Source organism: Podarcis liolepis (assembly GCF_965112155.1).
Source record: "Podarcis liolepis genome assembly, chromosome: 5".
Classification (NCBI taxonomy): domain Eukaryota; kingdom Metazoa; phylum Chordata; class Lepidosauria; order Squamata; family Lacertidae; genus Podarcis; species Podarcis liolepis.
The window spans coordinates 6,286,048-6,309,581 of NC_139556.1; the positions used below are offsets into that span (position 1 = coordinate 6,286,048).

The 23,534-nt window shown below is 42.6% G+C and overlaps 1 protein-coding gene across 1 annotated transcript in view; it reads right to left on the bottom strand.

The window, feature by feature from the left end:
- SEMA3A (semaphorin 3A) overlaps positions 1-23,534 on the bottom strand; it is a 201,053-nt gene that overhangs the window by 127,698 nt on the left and 49,821 nt on the right. Inside the window, exons 2-3 of the mRNA XM_083503348.1 lie at positions 6,596-6,753; positions 1,206-1,268 (exon numbers count right to left, since the gene is read on the bottom strand). Coding sequence (XP_083359474.1) covers positions 1,206-1,268; positions 6,596-6,753 — 221 coding nt within the window. The remainder of the gene's footprint in view (positions 1-1,205; positions 1,269-6,595; positions 6,754-23,534) is intronic.

The window sequence follows — 23,534 nt, forward strand, 5'->3', positions numbered from 1 at the left end:
GTGATCTCCCCCTCTTCCCAACAGCTTCCAAAACCCCTCACTCCAAATCTGCTTCAGAGGACTAAGGGGTCCCCAGAGCATATTTGGGTGTGAGTCTTCATAGAGCTACAGAGGAAGGCGCAATAATCGCAACAAACGGCGTCTCTCCCTATTCTGCCTTACCATCAGTTGAGTGACATTGTTGGATGCAGCCCAGATGTCATAAAGACTAAGTGTGTTATGGCATGGAATTGAATGTAAACATTCTGTTTTCCAGCTTCAACTTGGGCAATTTTAAAAACCTCTTCCTCTGTCTTAGTCCTGCTAAAATTCCTCTGTTATTTTAACCCCCCCCTCTCTTTTTAAATAAGAGAATATATGGAGAGAGGCCATTGTTCACTGGAGACCAGGTTAAGGGTAGTGAACCCATTTTCACTTATGACCTGAGACACTATTGGGATGCGGACCTCCAGCGGTTGACATTATGAATATTTTAGTGAATTTTAGTGAATATTTTAGCTCCGTTCTCCCTTCAGCTATTGCAAACACTGTGATTTCCCTTTTGGCCTATATGGAATGTATTCATTTTCCGTATGGTTAGTAAATGTCCCACATCTTTTTTTCCACTCAATACTCCTACAATTTGCAACCAGCTTTCTCCCCAATAGATCATATGGAAGGGATGAGGAAATGGGGGAGGGGAAAGAGTGATGGTAAGAAAATGAAGGCCTGAAATAACTATTTTCATTTTCTTTCTTTCTTCTTTTTTTAGAAAAAAAAAATCACAATGGGAAGGGGGGGGGGATTAACATCACTTAGGCATCAATGTGTTCCTGTCAGGGAAGACCCCTGAGGCCTTCCTGGCAACTTCTTGACATTAATGAGGTTTATTGCATTCACAATGGTCTGTCTATTCAGCACACCCTGAAGATTGAGAGCCTCAGTCATTACAGAAATGAGGTCAAACTTTTTAGATTCCTTAAATAAGGGGACAATTATATGCTCATTCCCTTATATGTAAGCCTACCTTCACAGGTTTACATGGGAAGAAAGAAAAAAACTGCCTTTACACAAACCTAGCACAATGAAGCAATTCTTAAATAAAAGGGTAAAAGGGGGGGGGGGAGAGAATCACAAGCTTTAAAATTTAAAAAGATGAGAGTTCATGAAATATTGACTAGCTTTACAAAGGACAGGAGAAAAGAGCGAGGCAGATTTGTACTTACCAGAATATCTTTTCCGGCCCACTGGCATTCGTCCCTCCGGGTATGAGATACAGGCCAAACAATCTAAAGATGTAACATAAAAATCACTTTAGGTCATTTCACGCTCCAACAATTGAGAATTGTGCATAATGTCCCCCAAATGCTGCTCACCTACGATCTCTCTCTCTCTCCCCCTCACACTTTTCTTATGCATTATCGATATCAGTATTTCTCCGTATCAGATTGCTATTGCTGTTGTACAGCAGAAAATATCATTGCACATGTTGACATTTCTCTTTGTCTTCTGCTGGCTTTCCTCTAAAGCGAAGGCCCTGGAGTCATGTAAATATAGTTCAAACCAGATTTCAAATCAGAAACCAGAGCACTATGTCAGAAGCAGCAAACCCCAGGCCGGTTTGCCATCCCATGTCTCGTGGTCACCCCAAGGTAGAACTCTACCTCAAGGGGCAGGTAGCTGAGGCACCCCAACATTATGCTGAATTGTGGCTCTTTGCCATCATATCGTTCACCATTAACCTCCAAGGCTAAAAGGGGGAACCAGAACAGTCAACAAAAAAACTGAGGAGTTCTGAAGCCTGATGAATTAATGCTGTGTATATTAGAGATTGTATATAGGCAGATCACCATACTATAGACATATAACAAACTGAAAGTTATGTTTCTAAATATTTCTTTTGTTTTCTGTTAACCTAACAAAGCTTAAATACAAGACAATAGTAATTAGGTAGGGTGGGCCACCATTTAAAACAAACAGGAAGGCTGTGAGGCCCTGAATTCTGTCCCTGGTTGTTTAATGGCTTTTCCGTGTTCAAAAGGAATCTCAGCTACTGGAACAAATAAGGGTCAGCCATTACCCCCAGACCCTGCCTGCAGACTCCCAGAGGCATCTGATTGGTCGCCTCTGGAAACTGGATGCTCAGCAAGAGGGAGCAGATGCACGAAGGCCATTCTGAAGCTCAACGTGACCCATGGCTTTGGTGCCAATAATTCTACTGAGATTCACAAAATCTCAACCTCAGATTGCGTTCCTTATTAGTTCTTCTTGAACATCCATTTCGTCTTCTACAGCAAATGCCCAAAGACCCTCATAGTGAATTATTCATGTATTTCAAAAAGCTTTTAGGAATTGCCTATAGAATAAAACATGATCTTCCAATAATGCCAGGCTAAGATTCAGTTGGGAGCCTCAGATAATGCAATATGAATGGGAACATGACTGGATCGTAACCTTCGTTTTAAAACAGTTTCCTGACAAAGCAGGAGAAGGTTTATTTAGAAAAATATGGCAGATTAAGGCAAAATTAGGAGGGGAAATATACAAAGTTCAGAGCTTCAGTCTGGATTTTTTATAAGCTTGAATATGTCTGATAAAATGCTTGAATACGAACAATAGCCTCTTGTAAACCTATGAAATGAGGTTGAAAATTCCATGAGAAGAGACTCTCTCAAAAGCTTGTGCTTGATTCCTGGCTAAAGAAGTGCTGAGACTGGTGAATAGGAAGGTGGGTGAGAGAAGCAGAATGAATGAACTCTGAGCTGGAAAATATAAAGTCTTCTGATCCAGCTAAAGAATCCACCCGCACAAGGAGCCTTACACACATGCAGCAAATCGGGATACAGGTCTGTATCCACATTGGCTGGACGCATGTTTCAATAAGGAAAGGAACGGGCATCTCACACTGCCACCAAATGTAGCTTAGATGGTTTTAAAAGGATTATACAAATTCACAGAGCATAGGCATGTTGATAGCTCTTAGTCATTAAAATATTCTGCTGATTTCTTTTCCTTCTCATTCCACTTTTATCAGAATTCTGGATATCACACCATTTGCCCATTTCCACATTTACATCTATGGTAAATCCCATGCACCCCGGTGCGTGCTGTATGCCTGAAAGTGCCTGTTTTGTTCATGCACAGACCTTCCCCTTTCTCCAGGCTTCCAACCATCACCTCACAAGCACATAAAGTACTAAGCAGGTTATTGTGTGTTGTTGGGTTGTTGTTGTTGTTTTTAAAAAAACCTGTCCAGCCATAGGAAGTGCTTGATGGACAGTTGCACATGCATTTGATGTCCATCATTTCTGTGGCACCTGCACTGTCAAAAACCCTCAAAAAATGCTGACCAGGATTTGTGCACCATCAGCAAACACAGACTGAGGAATTTTGCAATGCTTCTCCTTTTGACTTTGCATGAAGAACCAAGCGGAATGGAAAGTTTAGGGCTGTGTGTCAAAGAACCAACTTCTGGTTTGACGCATGGTATCAAAAGAGCGGCACTCGCTGGGGAAGGAGAGAGAGAGCCCTCTCCCTGCAGAACAACAGTTCCAGCACGGGGTAGTTAACACATGGCTTCCTCCCTCCCAATGCCTTCTAGCTTTTACAAACTTAACACATCCTTGTACCATCCCATCTGTTGCATGAGAGATGTACAGCCATTATTTCCACAAGGTTTCTGGGAGGATGGGACAGAGGAGTTGCAAGCCCATCCCATTTCATTCCAAGGGTCCTTGATGCCTCAGCAGTTTCATTGTGAGATTCACAAATGACTGAGCAGGGGTGGAGAGTGAAACTGGCAAGATTATTGTTGGTGTTTCCTTAATAGTTCCTTAATAAATAACCTAGAAACAAAACCCTAGAATAGGCTTTCTGATGCTGCCCAAGTCCCACTCTGGTACTAAAAAAACAAGCGCCGCAAGTTTGTGGTCTCTTTTCCCTTTCCACTAAAGGGAAAGGAACAAAAGCAACAATCTTCCCAGAAAGAACATGTCTCAGGTGTGCCCAGCTGTGCCAAACAGGGACAAAAGTTGGTGTGGCAGTAGAAGACATCCTGAACTAGATGGAGCTTTGATTTGAATGATGCCTACAGAATCAGACCAAACCTCCACAGAAGCCTCCTTCCAACAGTTGCCAACTAGATGCAAACAGAAAGCCCTAATCAAAGATGAAGGTCCTTTGTCCTCATCATCTGGTATTCTATCTATGTCCATCAGTAAACATACACTCTGTGAATTTGTCTATTCATGATCAAGAACTACAAGTTGTATGCGAAGAGATGTGGCTCACAGCTCATGTGTGAATTTACCACCGGTTCTCACAACTTAGAAGAACAGGGCTCATCCCCTCCCATAGCAGCACGATCTCTCTTTTTAATCATTCCAGATGTTTTCTGCATTGCACTGTGAATTCCACAGAACATCCAAATAAATAATCAGTTTCCTCTACGGTTTCCCAGCCTTGCCTTCATCTTGATCCTCAGAGAATACAGATGAATACCCTGAGTTACTTCAGAGTAAAAGACTGATGTATTTATTGCCATCATTCAAGAAAGCAAACAGGCCAAAGGTCATACCAAGTCAGAAATAACACCCCGGCATTGAAACTATACTTCTATTGTAATAAGGTTCATTTATAGATTCTGTAACTCTCTCACACACAAACACACACATTTCAGTTCTTGACTGAAATGACATACAATTGCTGTATTTAAGCTGCATTTTAGCATAGGCTGAAGGGCTCATTAAAATATATTAAATGATGGATGTCTTTTTTATGTTAAAGGGGGGGGGGAGCACATATACACCAAAGTGTACTGCTGAAACGTGCATCAGCTTCCAATTTAAATCTGCAACTTCAAGTAAAAGCCAGGTCTTCCATCATAAGAAAAGAGCTCTCTACCCATCCATCATGCGTCTATTAGTGCCCCATCGATTATGGTTTATTAACAGAAGGAACATATTACATGGAAGTGCCTGGTGTCAAGGAAGGGAGAAATGGAACGAGGGCTCACGATCCCTTTACGTAATCTGCTCTTTTCATCACCCTGGTCTTGTGTAATAAGGAATATTTAGAAGAGGATGCTCAAAAATTAGCTGTTTTGAGCCAAGAGGCTGCAGCTGTCTTGAGCTAATCCTAATATTAAGGCTTCTGAATAGACATGCATATAGGATTGCATTATAGGGCCACATTCTTAAGCATACTACAGTGAAAGCCCCACTGTACTCACCCAGTGGGATTTACTTCCAAATAAACATGTACACATCGTGCTGTGGGGCTACTGATAATATTTTTGCATTCTGGAGGTTCCAAATGAGGGCCACAACCATTGGAAACGACTTCCTTGCCACACACAAAATCTCCAGGAATGGAACTGGTATGCTGACTAATGCATGCTGGATACCCATCTGTCACGGATGCTTTAGCTGAGATTCCAGTATTGCAGGGGGTTGGACTAGATGACCCTAGGGGTACCTTCCAGCTCTAAGATTCTATGAACATGATTAGCAACTTTTGAAACTATTAAAGCCACAAGAATGACCCACTAGCCTGAGAATCAGCCCTTGTCATTCATATTTTGTTTAGCAGATGCTACAAACGAGGACTAAGCCAATGAGGCTGGCAAAGGCAAACTCCAGCCTTCCAGACTACAATTCCCATCATCCCTGACCACTGGTCCTGTTAGCTAGGGATGATGGGAATTGTAGTCCCAAACATCTGGAGGGCCGGAGTTTGCCTATGTCTACAATAAGGGTGGTGAAATAGATTGTTTAGCTGTAACAGATACCTGATAGTCATACAAGTGGTTCACAAGATGACCAGACATCATTGGAAATTTTAAAATTATTTAGCTAAAGAGAAGACATACTTGAGTCTACTATTGAGCAAGAAAACTCCTGATATCTACCTGCTCTATCACTTCAATTCCTTCTGGCCAAGCATGAAGATGAAGAATAACAGTGAGGAAGCTATACAGATGAGACCTCCCCCTCCCCCCCCGAAAAAACAGCTGGAACAGGTAAGCAATTTGTCATTCTGCTGTGAGATATATTAGCACAAATTCATATTTAGGATCCAGGTAGGGTGATCTGGGGAGAGGTGGAAGGAGACTAGGCTGGCATATGGCTTATCCACACAGGTACATAGGAAGGTCAGAGAAGATCAAAGGCATATTTTTTAAAAAAACTTTTTGTGCTCTGCTATATACAAAGTAAAATGTTGCCATCACACATTTCCTTTGCCCTGTGTATCATGCCAGCGGTTGTACACAGGAGTTGGGCATCCAAGGCAAGAATCACTTACTTCAAAAATCTGTTTAATTCTAGGCTTTATGTATGTCCAAAAACTGTATTCACAGATATGGAAATCTTTTCCCTAGTTGCTGGTGTGTGGGAGCTGACTGTAGTTACTCACTATTGAGGGAAATGCACTCTGAGGACTCGGAGGCACTTCCATCCATTCTTAATTTATAGTATGCAGAAGAAATCTGCCCCTCCAGATGTTTTAGAATACAGCTCAACCCCAGCCAGCAAATAGTCATGTTCCACAACATTTGGACGGCACCAGGTTGGGAAAGGCTGTAATATAGCTAGATCAAACCTAACTTGAAAAGTACCTTTTGATATTCCTTGATGTTGACTAGGTTGAAAGAAAATATGTGATCCTTTGCTCCAACGAAGAGTCTACTTCGCTCCTCATCCAAAAGGAATGTGTGGTAACTGGAACTATTGATCAGTCCATGGAAAGTGATTATATTGTTGGATTCATACATTTCTGCAGGATGAAAGACAAGAAACTTTCAATTAATTTGATGAACAAAGTCCTTATGTCTAATCTAAACAATCTTTATTTTAGCAGACTTTGTCAGAATATTGATGTTACTATGGAACAGTGATGCTTGATACTGCTTTAGCTTTTAGTTCATTATTTTATTTACATCTTGCATTTTCTACTACGTTGTCATAGAATCATAGAATCATAGAATCATAGAGTTGGAAGAGACCACAAGGGCCATCGAGTCCAACCCCCTGCCAAGCAGGAAACACCATCAGAGCACTCCTGACATATGGTTGTCAAGCCTCTGCTTAAAGACCTCCAAAGTAGGAGACTCCACCACACTCCTTGGCAGCAAACTCCACTGTCAAACAGCTCTTACTGTCAGGAAGTTCTTCCTAATGTTTAGCTGGAATCTTCTTTCTTGTAGTTTGGATCCATTGCTCCGTGTCCGCTTCTCTGGAGCAGCAGAAAACAACCTTTCTCCCTCCTCTATGTGACATCCTTTTATATATTTGAACATGGCTATCATATCACCCCTTAACCTCCTCTTCTCCAGGCTAAACATGCCCAGCTCCCTTAGCCGTTCCTCATAAGGCATCGTTTCCAGGCCTTTGACCATTTTGGTTGCCCTCCTCTGGACACGTTCCAGTTTGTCAGTGTCCTTCTTGAACTGTGGTGCCCAGAACTGGACACAGTACTCCAGGTGAGGTCTGACCAGAGCAGAATACAGTGGCACTATTACTTCCCTTGATCTAGATGCTATACTCCTATTGATGAGGCCCAGAATTGCATTGGCTTTTTTAGCTGCCTGTCTTATAATCTGTGGCAAATCTGACACTACCCACACCCGCCAGTCTCTTGCGCTCCATTCTACATCATTGTTGCAGCAACCCCTGAGGTATCAGTGCCCACTGCAGCCGAATTGGTCGTGCTACCCTAAAATAGCCTCTCTCGTTGTATTTCAAACCACGTGGGGTTTCTCAATAGGAAGGCAGACAGAAATTAACTACAGTACTCCCACCACCACTCGGTTTCCTCCAAATAATCCAGAACTGTGCTTTGGTCCCCAAAGAGTTTAAGAGATTGGTCCCCAGCAGCCTTAACAAAGTACAGTCCCCAGCATGTTTTGGAGAAAGTCATGTGCTTTAAATGCATGGTGGGCATGTGACCTGTGTTGTCCATTCACACAAGTAATGCATGAGAAGAGTTTGTGGATTTCAACTCAGATACCCCCAGCCCGAGGGACGCGGGTGGCGCTAAGGGTTAAACCACAGAGCCTAGGACTTGCCGATCAGAAGGTCGGCGGTTCGAATCCCCGTGACAGGGTGAGCTCCCGTTGCTCAGTGCCTGCTCCTGCCAACCTAGCAGTTCAAAAGCACATCAAAGTGCAAATAGATAAATAGGTACCACTCCGGCGGGAAGGTAAATGGCGTTTCCGTGCACTACTCTGGTTTCTCCAGAAGCGGCTTAGTCCTGCTGCCCACATGACCCGGAAGCTGTACGCCGGCTCCCTTGGCCAATAAAGCGAGATGAGCACCGCAACCCCAGAGTCGGCCACGACTGGACCTAATGGTCAGGGGTCCCTTTACCTTTACCTTTACCCCCAGCCCAACACTCTACCCCTGCAGTTGGAGGCAGCAAGGACAGACCTTGGCAATAATCCACCCTGTACAAGGCCAACATTTGATGCCCGGCCCTTGCGGTGCTGGCGTAAGTCGGACTTTGAGAAGGAGAGGCAAGGCTCTTATCAGATCCTACCTCCTTTCCAAAGCCCGGTAAGCACTTGGCTGGCTTTGGGAAGGAGGCCAAAGAACTCTGGGACCCCGTCAGAGCCTTCACACCTCCTTCCTGAAGCGCTTACTGGGCTTTGAGAAGGCGCCCTCAGCTGTGTGCCCAGGGTGGCTGCACTGCTAGCAGTACCCTAAACCCACCTCTGGGGGCGGTATGAGTCTGAGAACCAGTTGCAGGGATTCCACAGTGGGACGGCTCTGCTGCTATCTCACAGGCGTCTGTTTGGCTCCTGTGAGAAGGAGATGCTGGTCTAGATGGGCTTTAGATGGCCTGATCCAGCAGAGCTCTTCTATTTCTCACCATGGGGTTTTAGTCATCTTTCAGCTTTTACATTTTTTAAAAAATAGCTCTTCAATCAATGCCTGCTAGAATACCCATGAAAGGCAACTGAAGAGCACAGCAATGCCAAAGTTTCAATCGATGCAAATTCAATCAAGTTCAGTCCACTTCCGTAAATTAATTAGTTTCAATGCATTGTATTATCTAATCTTGTTTTTTTTTTAGCACCACGAGGACACAAGCAATACCAAGGGAAAACTCAAATGCTAACGATGAGACAAGTTTGGGGACAAACAAAGATGGCCTTTTTAAACAATGCTAAGTTTATAACAGACCAAACCAGGCAAGAGCCCCAAATAATGAATGCCTTTAAAGAATCACTGGTCTTAATGTTGATCTTCTAGGATCTCGTTTTAAGGATGGAGACATGCTGTGAACATGACTTGTACAAACATTGCCCACCTGTTCACAAAATCATTCACGGACTTCCTCCATGCTTTCCCCAATTATTTCTCCTAGTGACTGTAACTGTACTCCAGCATTTGCTGTAATTAGACAAGGGTCGTTTCTGGAAGAACAGTTTGAATATCATTTCCCTCCATGTAGCATTCTTTTGACATGTTGAGAAAAGAAACCGCTGAAAAGGAGGCTAAAGAATTAAAAATGGAGACTCATAAGCTGAGCATTAAAATTAGAGACTTTGGACCAAACTAGACAGGGTAATAAAATCATCTCTTAAAATTTTCTGCAAACAAAAATTTCCTCCCCGGGGGAGGAAGAGGGTGATAAGGATTAAAACCCCATCCCACAGTTTAGTATTTTTCATAGAGGAAATGGTATGTGGTGGAGGGAAGGTTGAACACTCAAGGTCAGGCTTCCTCAACCTCAGCCGTTCAGATGTTTTGAGACTACAGTTCCCATCATCCCTGACCACTGGTCCTGCCAGCTAGGGATGATGGGAGTTGTAGGACAAAAACATATGGAGAGCCGAGTTTGAGGAAGCCTGCTCAAGGTGGTATTCAGCTATGTTTTACTCAGTGTAGAGTCATTGAACATGATGAAGTTATGTCCATTGATGTCAACAGGTCTACGCTGAGTAAAACCTAGCTGAATACCAGCCCTCTTCTCCTCCCCATCCCAATTGCTGCTGCAGATATTGTCAGATCTACAGAAATGGAACAAAAATGGCTGCAAGAAAGATTGATGCAACTCAATATTTACAAGATGAGTAATTTAAAAAGTTTCAGGATTTGTCTGCTTTGAATGAAATCACTTTCTGCTGATAACTTTCTGTTTTTGTTCTCAGGTGATCTAGTTTGACAAAAATGTAAGCTGTACACAAATCCCACTACTTATTAACATAATTAAATTCCTTCTTGTCTTAAATGAGAATTGGATTTGGTCCAAACATATTACTGTAGTTGATCAAGAAAAACAGCAGCAGATATTAGGTGCATAAGTTAAAACTTGCTTGCGACCTAAACAGGCAGGCTGTGCCAGTTGCACTCATTTCCCCATCCTCCCTGCTTTGCTTCTGGCACTTTTCCTCATTGTTTCTTCTAGTATTAGATAAAGGATCAGTCAAGAAATACCATTATGCAATCACAATGGGGATTTCACTAAATTGCTTCTGATACTTTCTCATTCAAATATTTCCTCCTTCAATTCCCAGGCTTTTGTTTTACAGACAGTTTATCCAGCGGGCCCTTCCTTACTACCTGCAGAACCTTAACTTCATTAGCATGCTGTTTTGCCTGACAATTAGATCTTCTTTCTGTAGGTGTAAATTGGACCACTTCTCTGGTCATTTCCTTAGCTCAAAGGTATGAAGACCCTGCAGGGGACACAGAGGTGTAAAGTCTATTTCTTCCTCCTCCACTCTTTCTCTTTCAACATCTTAGAGGTGAAAACATTCTTGGATGCTTGCAAGATAAGACCTCACTCATCTCACAGGGGGTGGCTGCTGGAAGATTTTGCCTCTTACTATGAGGAATAGTTAAAGACTCTACAAATGCTGTGCACTCTAGCCTGCAATAACTGGTCCTGAACTTGCAATGGAAACAGGGCATGTTGGTAAGATGACCATAATAAGTTTTCTTTAAGAAAGGAGTATGACAAGGCTGTATATTGTCTCCCTGCTTATTTAACTTATATGCAGAATTCATCATGTGAAAGGCTGGGCTGGATGAATCCTGAGCTGGAATTAAGATTGCCAGAAGAAATATCAACAACCTCAGATATGCAGATGACACAATACTGATGGCAGAAAGTGAGGAGGAATTAAAGAACCTTTTAATGAGGGTGAAAGAGGAGAGTGCAAAATATGGTTTGAAGCTCAACATCAAAAACCGAAGATCATGGCCACTGGTCCCATCACCTCCTGGCAAATAGAAGGGGAAGAAATGGAGGCAGTGAGAGATTTTACTTTCTTGGGGTCCATGATCACTGCAGATGGTGACAGCAGCCGCGAAATAAAAAGACACCTGCTTCTTGGGAGAAAAGCAATGACAAACCTAGACAGCATCTTAAAAAGCAGAGACATCACCTTGCCAACAAAGGGCCGTATAGTTAAAGCTGTGGTTTTCCCAGTAGGGATGTATGGAAGTGAGAGCTGGACCATAAAGAAGGCTCATTGCCGAAGAACTGATGCTTTTGAAGTATGGGGCTGGAGGAAACTCTTGAGAGTCCCATGGACTGCAAGAAGATCAAACCTATCCATTCTGAAGGAAATCAGTCCTGAGTGCTCACAGGAAGGACAGATCCTGAAGCTGAGGCTCCAATACTTTGGCCACTTCATGAGAAGAGAAGACTCCCTGGAAAAGACCCTGATGCTGGGAAAGATGGAGGGCACAAGGAGAATGGGACAACAGAGGATGAGATGGTTGGATGGTGTTCTCGAGGCCACCAGAATGAGTTTCACCAAACTGCAGGAGGCAGTGGAAGACAGAAGTGCCTGGCGTGCTCTGGTCCATGGGGTCACGAAGAGTCGGACACAACTAAATGACTAAACAACAACAAGAAAAAATCTTAAGGAAGTTAAGTATGGTGTTGAATTTCACAATGGACTTGGTTGTGCTCATTGCAGGAGAGCTATATTATTATTATATTTACTATATTATTATATAATATCATCATCATCATCATCGATTGCTGTCACTACAACTATACCAGCTATGCACTTGGTACTTTACAAGAGAGAGAAAGAGAGGGAGGTGTCTCTTCAAGGCACATGAAGCCATATGGCCTGAATGCACCCGAGGCCACCCCTTTCCTGAAGCTAAGCCAGTCTAGTCCTGGTGGTGCTTAGATGGGCAAAGGCCTTCTAAAAAACAGCCCTTCAGCTTTTCTATCCCAGTACAGGAAACTTGGATGTGGAGATGAAGCTGGAGGTTCCCTTGTGTTCTCTAGAGAAGGCTAAAATCTTGAAAGTGACTCAGACCCTGAGAGCTACTCCTTTCCTTTCTCCTTTCTGCACCCACTCACCCACTGCTGTCTGCCAGGCAGGAGGCAGGTGGCAGTGGGCAGGGCACATTCATGAGGACACACACAGTCCGGATCTGCCACCCTGTGGCAACAGCCTCACCTCCTGGACAGGCTGGCCTTGTAAATGGTAGGTTAGAAATTCCAAAGACGAACACATTTTCTAGATCCTTCTGAAGGTTGGGGGATTAAAACTTCTGTACAATCTTGAAGGATAATCTCTGTGTGGAAAAGCGTAAGGGGGGCGAACCACCCTTTAATTCTCCCAATTCTGATTCTGTACACACACACAGGACAATGCATAACATTTATAACACACAGGCAGAACGTGAAACAGCTAATCGACATCTACGCTGAATGTGATTTTTCTTTCTTCAAAATACTTGTTCTGCTTCTATTATAAAGTCAATGGCTGCTTTCAAAATTCAACTTGCCATAGGCTAACTCAGAAGTTCCCATTTCAGTCTCTGCTCAGTCATTTCTCATGCCAATCTATATGCAATAAATAATTCAGAAATGTGTGTTTAGAGGGTGGGGAGCATGTACATATAAATATAGTAACAACAAGAGAGATGGGAAGCAGAATTGGCCGTATGAGACACTGATTTGAACAGCACAAGGTTTTCAGGCATATCCCAGAGATCCACAAATGTTGTCAGTTCATTGTGAACTTCAACTGATAAGAATAGTATCACCGTTTCAGGAGCAAAAAGTAGCACATACCCAAGAATCTATTGAAACAAGTCAAGTTCATTCTGACCTGAACGGAACCTGAATATTTTGGCTTATGTTCTCCTCTCAACTATGACTTTTTACAATGCCAGATTAAATGTCCTAAGGACTAGGATCTTAACCTAGCCTTGAATACATTTTACATGGAGGAACTAACTAGGCATACTGGTGGCAGCCGCGTGTGCTTAGACCATGGATAAATCAAACCAAAGGAAACTAGATTTAACATCAAATGGGATACACTGTTGAATGGTCACTTTAAAATGTGAAGGTTCATTATTATTTCACAAGTTATGTATGTCTTTAAGGGCCAGGGCAAATAATGAGACCCAGTCTTACAGCTGTGAAACATAGCGGGTGCTGCTGAGTTGTATTTGATTAAGGTGTGTCAGCATTTGGGTATAGTATATAAGGAGCAGCACCTAGCTCTCCCATTACCCTGGGGGATGGGTTGGTGGTTGGGTCTGGTTTGTTGTTGATGTATTTGGTGTATAAGAAGTTTTTGTTATTAAAACCTTGTTTAAGTTATTTTTGAGTCCCTTTTTAATGCATGGTCTCCCCAGCAAGCTCTCTGCAGCGCTACTAAACTGCAGATAGCCAACATGGACAGGTGAGGAGAGCTGAATCCTCCTCTTCAGGCACACTTATCCCAGTTTGCCAGCATGTGGGGCAGTGGGCAAGGAGAAGCCTGGAGCAACATTTGGTACCCATTCCCACTTTATACTCAAGGGCAGAAGCATGAACAAACATGGCTGCCATCACATCTAGTCTGGACCTCAGAACAAGGGACTAAGTTCCCTTGCTCTAGTCTTAGACCTGCACTGCTCATCTATGCAAAATTGTTGGTCATCAACTTGAAGCACTTGTGCTGAATGTAACAATGTCCGTCTTTCCATTTGATCTTTTAATATTTGTATTTTAATATTTTGTTGGAAGCCGCCCATAATAAATTATTATTATTATTATTATTATTATTATTATTATTATTATTATTGATCTGACTTCATGTGAGCAAAACAAGGCGAAGCACTATGGGTAGATGAGGGGCCATGTCGATGGAAACTGCCTGAGGATGGAAGGGAGGGTAGAGAGCAGTCTAGCAGAAGGTGCAATGGAGGAGAGAGAGAGAGAGAGAGAGAGAGAGAGAGAGAGAGAGAGAGAGATCTCTTGCAAATGTACTGGGGATGGTGAAGGACCTGTAGGCATTACCAAAATGATGGCCACAGTTGGAAAACCATCACAGTGTTTTAGACAATGAGTATAGATGATGCTATCTGAATTTTAATGTGTTGTTTAAAGCAGCATAAGAATGTGGTACACCACCACCCGTCTGGGTGATTATTAGAGGTTTATCATATGGGGGAGGAGGAGTCCTTGGATTTTATGCCTCAGGCACCAAATCTCCTTGGATCAGCCCTGAATTTAGATGAGTAGAATCAGATGGCAAAGTGGGTGTGTGCCTATACAAAGAATAAGCACCACAGTGGCTCATGTGATCCTCTACAAGGTTGCGTATAAATGCGAAGGTCACACAGCCAGATTTGCATGCTGAGAAACGATGTTGTCGAGGGATCCAAATCACTTCTCTATTTAGTGCCTAAAATGGCCAGGGGCTGTTAAATATGACACACAGCCCAAAAATCGACAAGACACAGAGGGTACAGGAAAGTGGATCAGTCAGGGCGAGCAAGGAAAAGCAGGCACACTTTCAAGGGTGTGTTTTAAGTACAGCAAAATGCTCAAGCCATTTACCCACCTAGTTAACTCTCAACCACTGTGCAACCCAGCAGTGGCTCTAGGGATGGTCAACTGGTACGGTTGCATCGGGGACAGAGCTTCTGGGGTGCTGTTATGTCCAATAGAAGGTGAGAGGTGTGGGGGGCACTGGACTTGGGCATTGATCAGGGCACCCCTGAAATCTGAGACACCAAGGCCTGCCATTGGTGCAACCTCACTGTTGTTTCTTAACAGCTCTGCAGCGACTCCACCCGTCTTGGGCTGTATACACTGAGCTACCCTGTTTCCCCCAAAATAAGACAGTGTCTTATATTCATTTCTGCTCCCAAAGATGCGCTAGGTCTTATTTTCAGGAGTTGTCTTATTTTTCCATTAAGAAGAATACGGTACACATTTATTGTCCAATTGTGAGTCAGCCAGACTCCATCAGGGCAGAGCGAGCAGCCGACGGCAGCTTGTCTTGGCGGCGGCACGGGCTCTCTGATTTAAAGAGACCTTGCACTGCCTGAACAGCTCTGGCTGCACTGCGGCCAACCAGTTTTCTGTGCAGCGGCGCCTGCCACGACAGTCCAGAGGAGTCAGACGCCTTATGGTAGCTTCGGGGGCCTTATATTCCAGGGAGGCCTTATATTCGGGGGAGGCCTTATTATCGGGGAGGTCTTATTTTCAGAGGATGCCTTATATTACAGCTGGAAGTAGGTCTTATTTTCGGGGGATGTCTTACTTTCGGCGAAAGATGGTACCAAGCACGAGCAATTCTGTGTCCCTAAAGTAAGGCATACATTTAATAAGCTCTCTGCTTTAAAGAAGCAAACACATTAAAGAGTTTTAAGTCAGAAATGCGGAACATGTGGCCCTCCAAATGGCCAATGGAGCTGTAGCCCAACACCTTGGGGAGGACTGCAGGTTCCCCACCCTTGGTCTGAAGCACTGAGCAAATGATATATAAAAAAGGTAATTCCTAATACTGAGCAGGATAATTAATGTCCCTGAAGTACATATGTTGGAATCGTTCTGGAATCTTAATCAGACCCTCCCAGCTGAACAGTTGCTTGACTTTTCATGACTTTGGAGGTGATTTTTTTTTTATTGACCTCAGAAATGTATGTGTCTTGCAAGTGATGATTTGCTTCAAATACATATATTTATGTGAGAGGACTGGGATGAAACACACGTGCTCAGCAACCCCTAGGAGTCCATACAATGACAGCAGCCACCACTCATCTTGTCTGTAGGTAAATCACTATCCTCAAGAAACCAGCTGGCCTAGATGGCCCACGTCCAAGAGTGCAAGTCTGTGACTTTGCCCCCACTCCATGACCTTCCTATCAGCGCCATTTCCTAGGTTGGAGTCTGGTTCAGCCATCCCTATTCTGCTCTCTGATCACATATCCAGCACATTGAGAAAGTGTCATTTTTAATTATCTTGAAGGCCAGCTGAAATTTACATCTTCCAAGTCTCCTGATAACTTCTATATATTCTCAGTTACAGCAGAATTTGGAAGAATGTCAGTAGTGGAGAGACCGACAGCACGGGCTCAGTCCAGAGGAGGGCTTTGCAAGCAGCCTTCTCTGCTCTGGTAATACACTTGACTTGAAATGCACAAAAGAACGGGGAATTTCTGCTTTGAGTCACAGACCTACGCAGAACTGAACAAGATGCCAAGTTTCAAGCAATGAGACCCAGCTCGGTTCTCTGTTAAGACAAGGCTGGAGCATAGGCCATCAAGGAAAACCAATTCTGTGACAGGGTGCAAACTGGAATCAGGGATGAAAGACAGTTAATGTAATAGCTTGTGGGCTTGGGGAGGTTTTCCTCCACATACTGCTTAACCACAGACTTCCTGTGTTTTGCACATCATGGCTTTTAAAGAGGCTTTGGCTGAAACCAACTTTTGCTTTTCTTTTTAAGCCTGTTTGTGATCAGCATTCATCAGGCTACAGGCACATCAAATGCTGGCAGCATCTAGAGGTGGACCCCTGTTTTCTCACATGCATGTCTGATGGACAAAACATATGACAGACAGAGATGATTCCTCTCTTGTTGGACTGCAACACTTTACAGACTCCCAAGAGAGTAGGACTTGAATGGTTTGGTCGCTTTTCTATAGTGAAACATTACAACAACCACCCTGAACATGGGAAACTACCATGCGCTTGGGTTAGCCTTCTGTGCTCTACTTTCTTAATGGTAATCCGTAAACAGACCCCTGTGTTGCAATATAGACAAGCTGAACAATATAACACCACACGATGGCCAATAACAACGGCACTAAACACTATTTATAGACTAATACAAATGATCAGAAATTACAACCAAAGTCTCTAAATCTTCTTCACCAGTCACGGTAGAATAATTCAAAAGTTCGATATATACATAATCTGTCAGCAAATATCACCGGAACAGAGTTTCCGGATAACCAATCTGTTTCGTTCAATGCTGATCAGTGACTACAGTCTCATATGAGCATTGATCCAGAGCATATTTTCTACAGCGTTTGTATTCGTTTACATGTAAGATTGGCTTGTTAAGAAATTGAACTGCCTCCTTCTCATATTAATTCTTACAAGTCTGGCTGATCAAGATTGGCTGATGAAGCATTTGCACCCGAAAAGGCTTTAGGGTGACCACGCTGCTTCATTTGCAAGAGGGGCATGTCCCATGGTGTCTTCCTAAAATTCTGTTACTTTTCACACTGTTATGTACTGAGGTTCTCACCCTGAGCCAGCAGGGGGATACTGTAGATAGTTATGCAAATAAGGGATCGAAAGTGACGTTCAGTGATTGGATAGTTTTAGAAAATTGTTACAGTTACGTTGTACTGGAGCTCTATATAAGCAGGCTGACTGAACAAATAAAGAGCTGCTTTGGAGAAATCGCTGCATCGTCTGCTGTGTCTACCCACAACTTAACACACACCATGTTTTTGTCCCTCCAGATGGCAATAAAGCATGACAGAACAACTAATAAAATAAAATGATGGTCGAGGATAAATGCACCACTTATGCACTATCATTGTGAAAAGCAACATCAGCAAAAAACACACCACAGAGATCACAGAGTGAACGTTTTCTGACAAGTTTTGTGCAATATATTTTCATATTCTCTCAAGAAAGGTGTTGTGAAAATAAATAAATAAGATATGGCTGCATGGTTAAGGAAGCCAGACAGAAGTCCAGATTTTCAACCTTGGTGTTCTGCAATTTCACATATAGCATATAGGAGATCTAATTAACTGCACATGAGCCTCAGAGTGTGGCAAGTGTGGCTCAACTAAGCTTCTTCCTTTCAGTGTTAGAAGCTGAGATGTGAAAGCTAGGAGCTAAATGGCACCTTAAACATAAGTTATGGGCGGAACAATGGAATGGCTAGATGCACTTTTTAATAACAAGAATACAAAGCTGAAAATGAATGAACTGTAGCTAAAATCTTATGTTCTTTTTTCACATGGTCTAGTCCTTCCTCTGCCCACCCCACTAATATTCTTAAGAGGGTCTCTTCTCCAGTCTTCAAAGAGTAGCTGGAAATGGGGAGGCAGAAAAAGATCATCCTTGCCTTCCACTCTGCAGTTTTAATATGAAATCTTAGGCATGGTACTGCGCCCAAAACTCAGAAACTGCTCTCCCTAATGAAATTCCCTGTTGCAAAATGCATCTAGAACAAGGGGAGTTTTGAACACTGCTTCCTTAAGTGCATCTACATAGCACATGATGCAACCCTTGAAGGGTTTCCCATTGGCCAGTTGCTCCATTTGATGAAGTCGTAAATGGGAAGTCAGTCTTCTCCACTTACCACTGCTGCCTGGGGGGGGGGGAATGTATTTCCATAGGCACTGCAATGTTCTGATTCTAAATGGACATTCATTTAATCTATGTTTCCATCAGACAGCCAAAGGACTGAAGGGATAACATTTTTTGAAACTCAGCCAAAATTTTCCGCCTGCTGGGATAATTGCCTCTTGGCCCTTCCAGCAGAGTTCAAATTCAAATCTCCCACTGGTGGAAAAGCAACCTTTGGAAATTTCTCTTCCCTTTACAAAAATGAAAAATCCTTTTTTAAAAAAATCAGTGAACCAAATCTCAATGAAGTACAGTACAAAGGCATTACTTAATATTAGACTTTGGTCAATGTTATGATCACTTCTACAAGAGTGCCCTGGGAATTGATGACTAACCAACCAGCTTCTTTTATAGTAGTTGGAATTTTAAAAATATATATCCAATTTCTTGCTGTCATGCCTTAAGTATTACTTCAGCAAGAAATCTAGGCTTTGCTCAGCAACTATACCCATGGATACTTATCTGTCTTATTATGTTCAGAGGCCTGGGGACTGCCATCAGTGATTCATAATATTACTCTTATTACAGTATTCAATCATTAATTTCATTTATTTGTCTAAAACTGGCATCACTTTTATCACACAGCATATGGTAAAACAATATTCAATATTTATGAAAGTCTGAGCATCTCCTAGCTTCTATTCTTCATAGCTGTGCTGAAAATGTGTGTGTGTGGTTTCTGTTAAACTCTTTAAAAATACATTTAGTTTTTCAGCATAATTCTGCCCCGCCCCTCAAACCTCCCATCTACATTGATTTATGACCTGCCTAACCAGGCATCTACGACCCAATCTTTTATTTTCAAAATTGTGGCTTTTGAAAAAACGACAACAAATGCTGTAAAGCAAAATGGTGTAAGCAAAATATAGATGGGTGAAAGTTTTATGTATTCATTCATTCATTCATTCCATATTGTAATATTTATAAGCGGTTAGCAGGGAGTTCCACATACCCACATATATATTTTGAATGAGAGTGTAGATGTTAAACCTGTGTAGACAAAGACATCACTGTGGCAAGATTCCTCCCTCTTCTGTATATTTCTTAACAAAACTCATTGGCACATAATTCCTGTTGACACTCCATGCAAACATAAATCCCAAATACAGATGGATTACATCTGCAAGAAGACCTGAAAATCAAGAGTGAGTCAGTGTTTTCCTGTAATACCAAAGAAATACTTAGGGATTAAATGGCTCCCTAGAAGAATTTCCCAGATACCAAACAAAATATTTTTCTGCAATTCTCTTTCACTAATATTTTATGAAAGGTAAGACCAGAATACCGTGTAGTTACTTCCTGGGCAAATCTAGCATTCTCTATTGTACATGTTTAAAAAATCCTTTTAAAATATAAATTGGTACAGGGCTTTAAAAAATACTTTAGAAGTAATCCTCATGTCCTCCCTCAATTATACGACTCCTGTCTAACTCTCCAGCAGGCGGTATCCAAATCATTAAGGTTCTCTCATGATTGATGAAAAGATAAGAATGTATATGTACATAACTGAAGACTAGAAAATGGGATACATTGAAAACACACCCTTGTAGCAAATGCCAAACACTCCAGCAACATGCAAGTCAGGCATACATTGAAATGTTTCCTTCTCACATGGAGCCAGCCTTGGATTAAGAAGGACTCAGAAGATTTGGGCTGCAGTCACATGACATTTTGTTCCATTTTATTGACATTGCCCCAACTGTTAATAGCTGCATTATATTTGCACCCTCACACACTGTAAAAGCCACTTCCATAAATATAGAGAGAGAGATAGTGCAAGTTTGGACCTCATTTGTGTGTTATTTGCTTCCAGATAAAATCCATTTGGTAGTGAAAAATGGCAGAAAAGAGAACAGAATTTGCTCCGCAGAAGTACAGGGTTTATGAGCAGGAGCAGATTTGAGAGGAGACACTATTTCCCCGCCTCCCGGCCTGTTTCTCTGTGTCATCTGCAGAATGAGCATGTGTGAGTGGCATCTTGGGTCTTCACCTCAGGCGGCTATGGGGCAGAAGCATTTTTCAACGAAGTTGCTTCAAGCCTCAATCTCTGACAGCTCAAAGACAAAGAAAAAGAAGAAAAGGATTTACATTGCAGTATCTAATCTGGTCTGCTATGATCCGTGTGTCATGCCTTTTAAATAGGTGGCCAGCACAATACTCAGGAAAAAAGAAACGCAGACCGCAGCCAGCTCAGTGGACTGGTCACAGCCATCAACAATGCATTGAAGCAATTGTCATAGGCATGAAAAGAGCAGCTCAGTAATGGAAGGTGGCGTGAATAAATGCTTATTCCAAAAGTTGCAATTGAAATTTCGGTGGCCGTATCCCTCAGAATATTGATCTCACCGAGGTCTGGACAAGGCCCATAGGGCTCACAAGTGCCGGCAAGGCACGCTTCTTTCTCTGCAGTTTCCTGCCAGCTTGCCATTTTAAAAGGAGAGCTTAAGAGCATAGTCTGGATAGTGCATCCACCAAAAGAATTTAATAGGAAATTTGTGGTTACTGCTCTGAAAGCAGGCATGCTGATACACAAGGGCAGTGCTTTCCCATTTCGGTAATCCACACGGCTGCTTGGAATAAGGCACATGCTACTTGCACCCAGCCATATCCAGCAACATGAGCACACCAGCAACTCAGGCCTGATCGGATATGCTGCTGGCACACTTGCACACATCTGGGACAAGAGCCCGGGAGATGGGAATCATGCAAATGGAAATGCTCCCTTGGCTTTTCCTGGACGACTGAAGATATTCACTTGGTCACAGAAAGCTGTTCAGTACAGATTGTAACTCAAAAAGATGCCACAGAAAGCCAGGGACAGATTTAGGTTTGATGAGGCCCTAAGCTACTGAAGGTAACGGAGCCCTTTATATGTCCAGATGTCCTTTGTTAACAACAAATTGTTGCTGTTTTTTGTGTTGAATATGGGTAAAAAGGACCCCTGACAGTTAAGTCCAGTCGCCGGAGTGGTACCTATTTATCTACTTGCACTTTGACGTGCTTTCGAACTGCTAGGTGGGCAGGAGCTGGGACTGAGCAACGGGAGCTCACAACGGGATTTGAACGGCTGACCTTCCGATCGGTTTAGGACCACAGCGCCACCAGTGTCCCTGTTGAATATATGCTATATAGTAATTTATGGACCTAATAGGTATCTAAAGCCATTTGCACATAACAAAATATGTATTTTATCAAAGTAATTGTTGAACTGAAAAACAATTGGAAATCTCCATCGCGGGGATTTGAACTGCTTACCTTCTGATCGGCAAGCCCAAGGCTCAGTGGTTTAACCCACAGCGCCACCCGCATCCCATGAAGTAAAAGAGTAACTTCACATAAAAACAACAATGAGCAGATCTCTGAAACATGGCAGACTACTTCCTAGACTTCCTGTGGATAAGGAAAGGCCAGCTGAGGACATCATGGAGTTTACAGAAAGTGTGGGCATCAAGGAAGACTTCATAATGAAGACCTAAAAACATTTCAACCCAAATTCTAAATTCTTCAGAACTGTGACTAACCCATCCACAGTACTGCTATGCTTTGGATAATTTGCTAATGACCATGAGTAAGTAAAATGCAATCGTTCACTTACACAATATTTTAATTTAACTCTTGTCCACTTTTTTCAACCCATGGATTCACAAACCCTTGGCTAGGTCTGTAGCGCTTTAAACAAAAATATAAACATCACACAGAATCTCATGAAAACATTACATATTACATGTGCTATATCTCACCTCTGCTTCCACAAGAGCAGGGGTCAGCAACCTTTTTCAGCCGTGGGCTGGACTATATTTTTGGGGGGAGAATAACGAATTCCTATGCCCCACAAATAACCCAGAGGTGCATTTTGAATAAAAGCACGCATTCTACTCACGTAAAAACACCAAGCAGGCCCCACAAATAACCCAGAGATGCATTTTAAATAAAAGGACACATTCTATTCATGTAAAAACATGCTGATTCCCGGACCGTTCACGGGCCAGATTGAGAAGGCGATTGGGCTGCATCCCTTAGGTTGCCTACCCCTTCACAAGAGCATCTGCTACTGTTCCAAATCACACAACTGGTCTTAGCATTTGCACTAAAACAGCTTCATGGTCACGAGGAGCTGCTTCTTCAAATAAACAGACACTACCTTCGGGTCCTTATTGGATTACTGGGAGTAGGATGTTTACATTACAAAAAATAGTCACATAGCCACTGCTACTAACAAGGGAGGAAATTACATTTAAACTCATTTTATTTCAGTCAGTGTATATTCTGGTACTTGGATCAGTTCTCCGGAGAGATCAGCTAGGTGCAACAACCCTCCTCCTGAAGGAGCCCATTTTTCATATTCGCAAAGTAAGTTTTAAAACACTATGTATTCTGTGTGTGTGTGTGCATGCTTGCACACACTCAATGAACACTAGCAGCCTTGTTAACAACAATAATGACGATGTTGCCGTTCTTCACATGATTTAGTGACACTGTAAAAACAAGTCTGATTTAATTTAATGCAAAAGAAATATTTTGATGCAGAGCAGTCTGCAAGTGTGTGGAAATAACAGATGGAGCACTTAAGGAATTGACCAGAAGAACTGAAAGGAGAAATAATTCATGAGCAGCGCAAAAATACCCCAATCAGGTTTATCGGTTCAAATCTATTATTCTAATTTTGCATTTTGTCTTATTCTGCTCACTCTTTATTCCAGCCCTCCTTTCGCAGGTTCTACCTCCTTCTCTTCTAATCAATTTCACTAGAATCACAAAGTGCAACTTCACTATATGAGGTCAGATCAGTCACATCCTGTCTGCTTAAACTGCCCCAGAGGGTTTTTGGAAAATAAAAATTAGGGGGAGGGCAACTGGGTATACATGGGAAGCCAGGGTGGGGAGGAAAAGGGGAGAACAGACTAGGTTCACACCAAAAT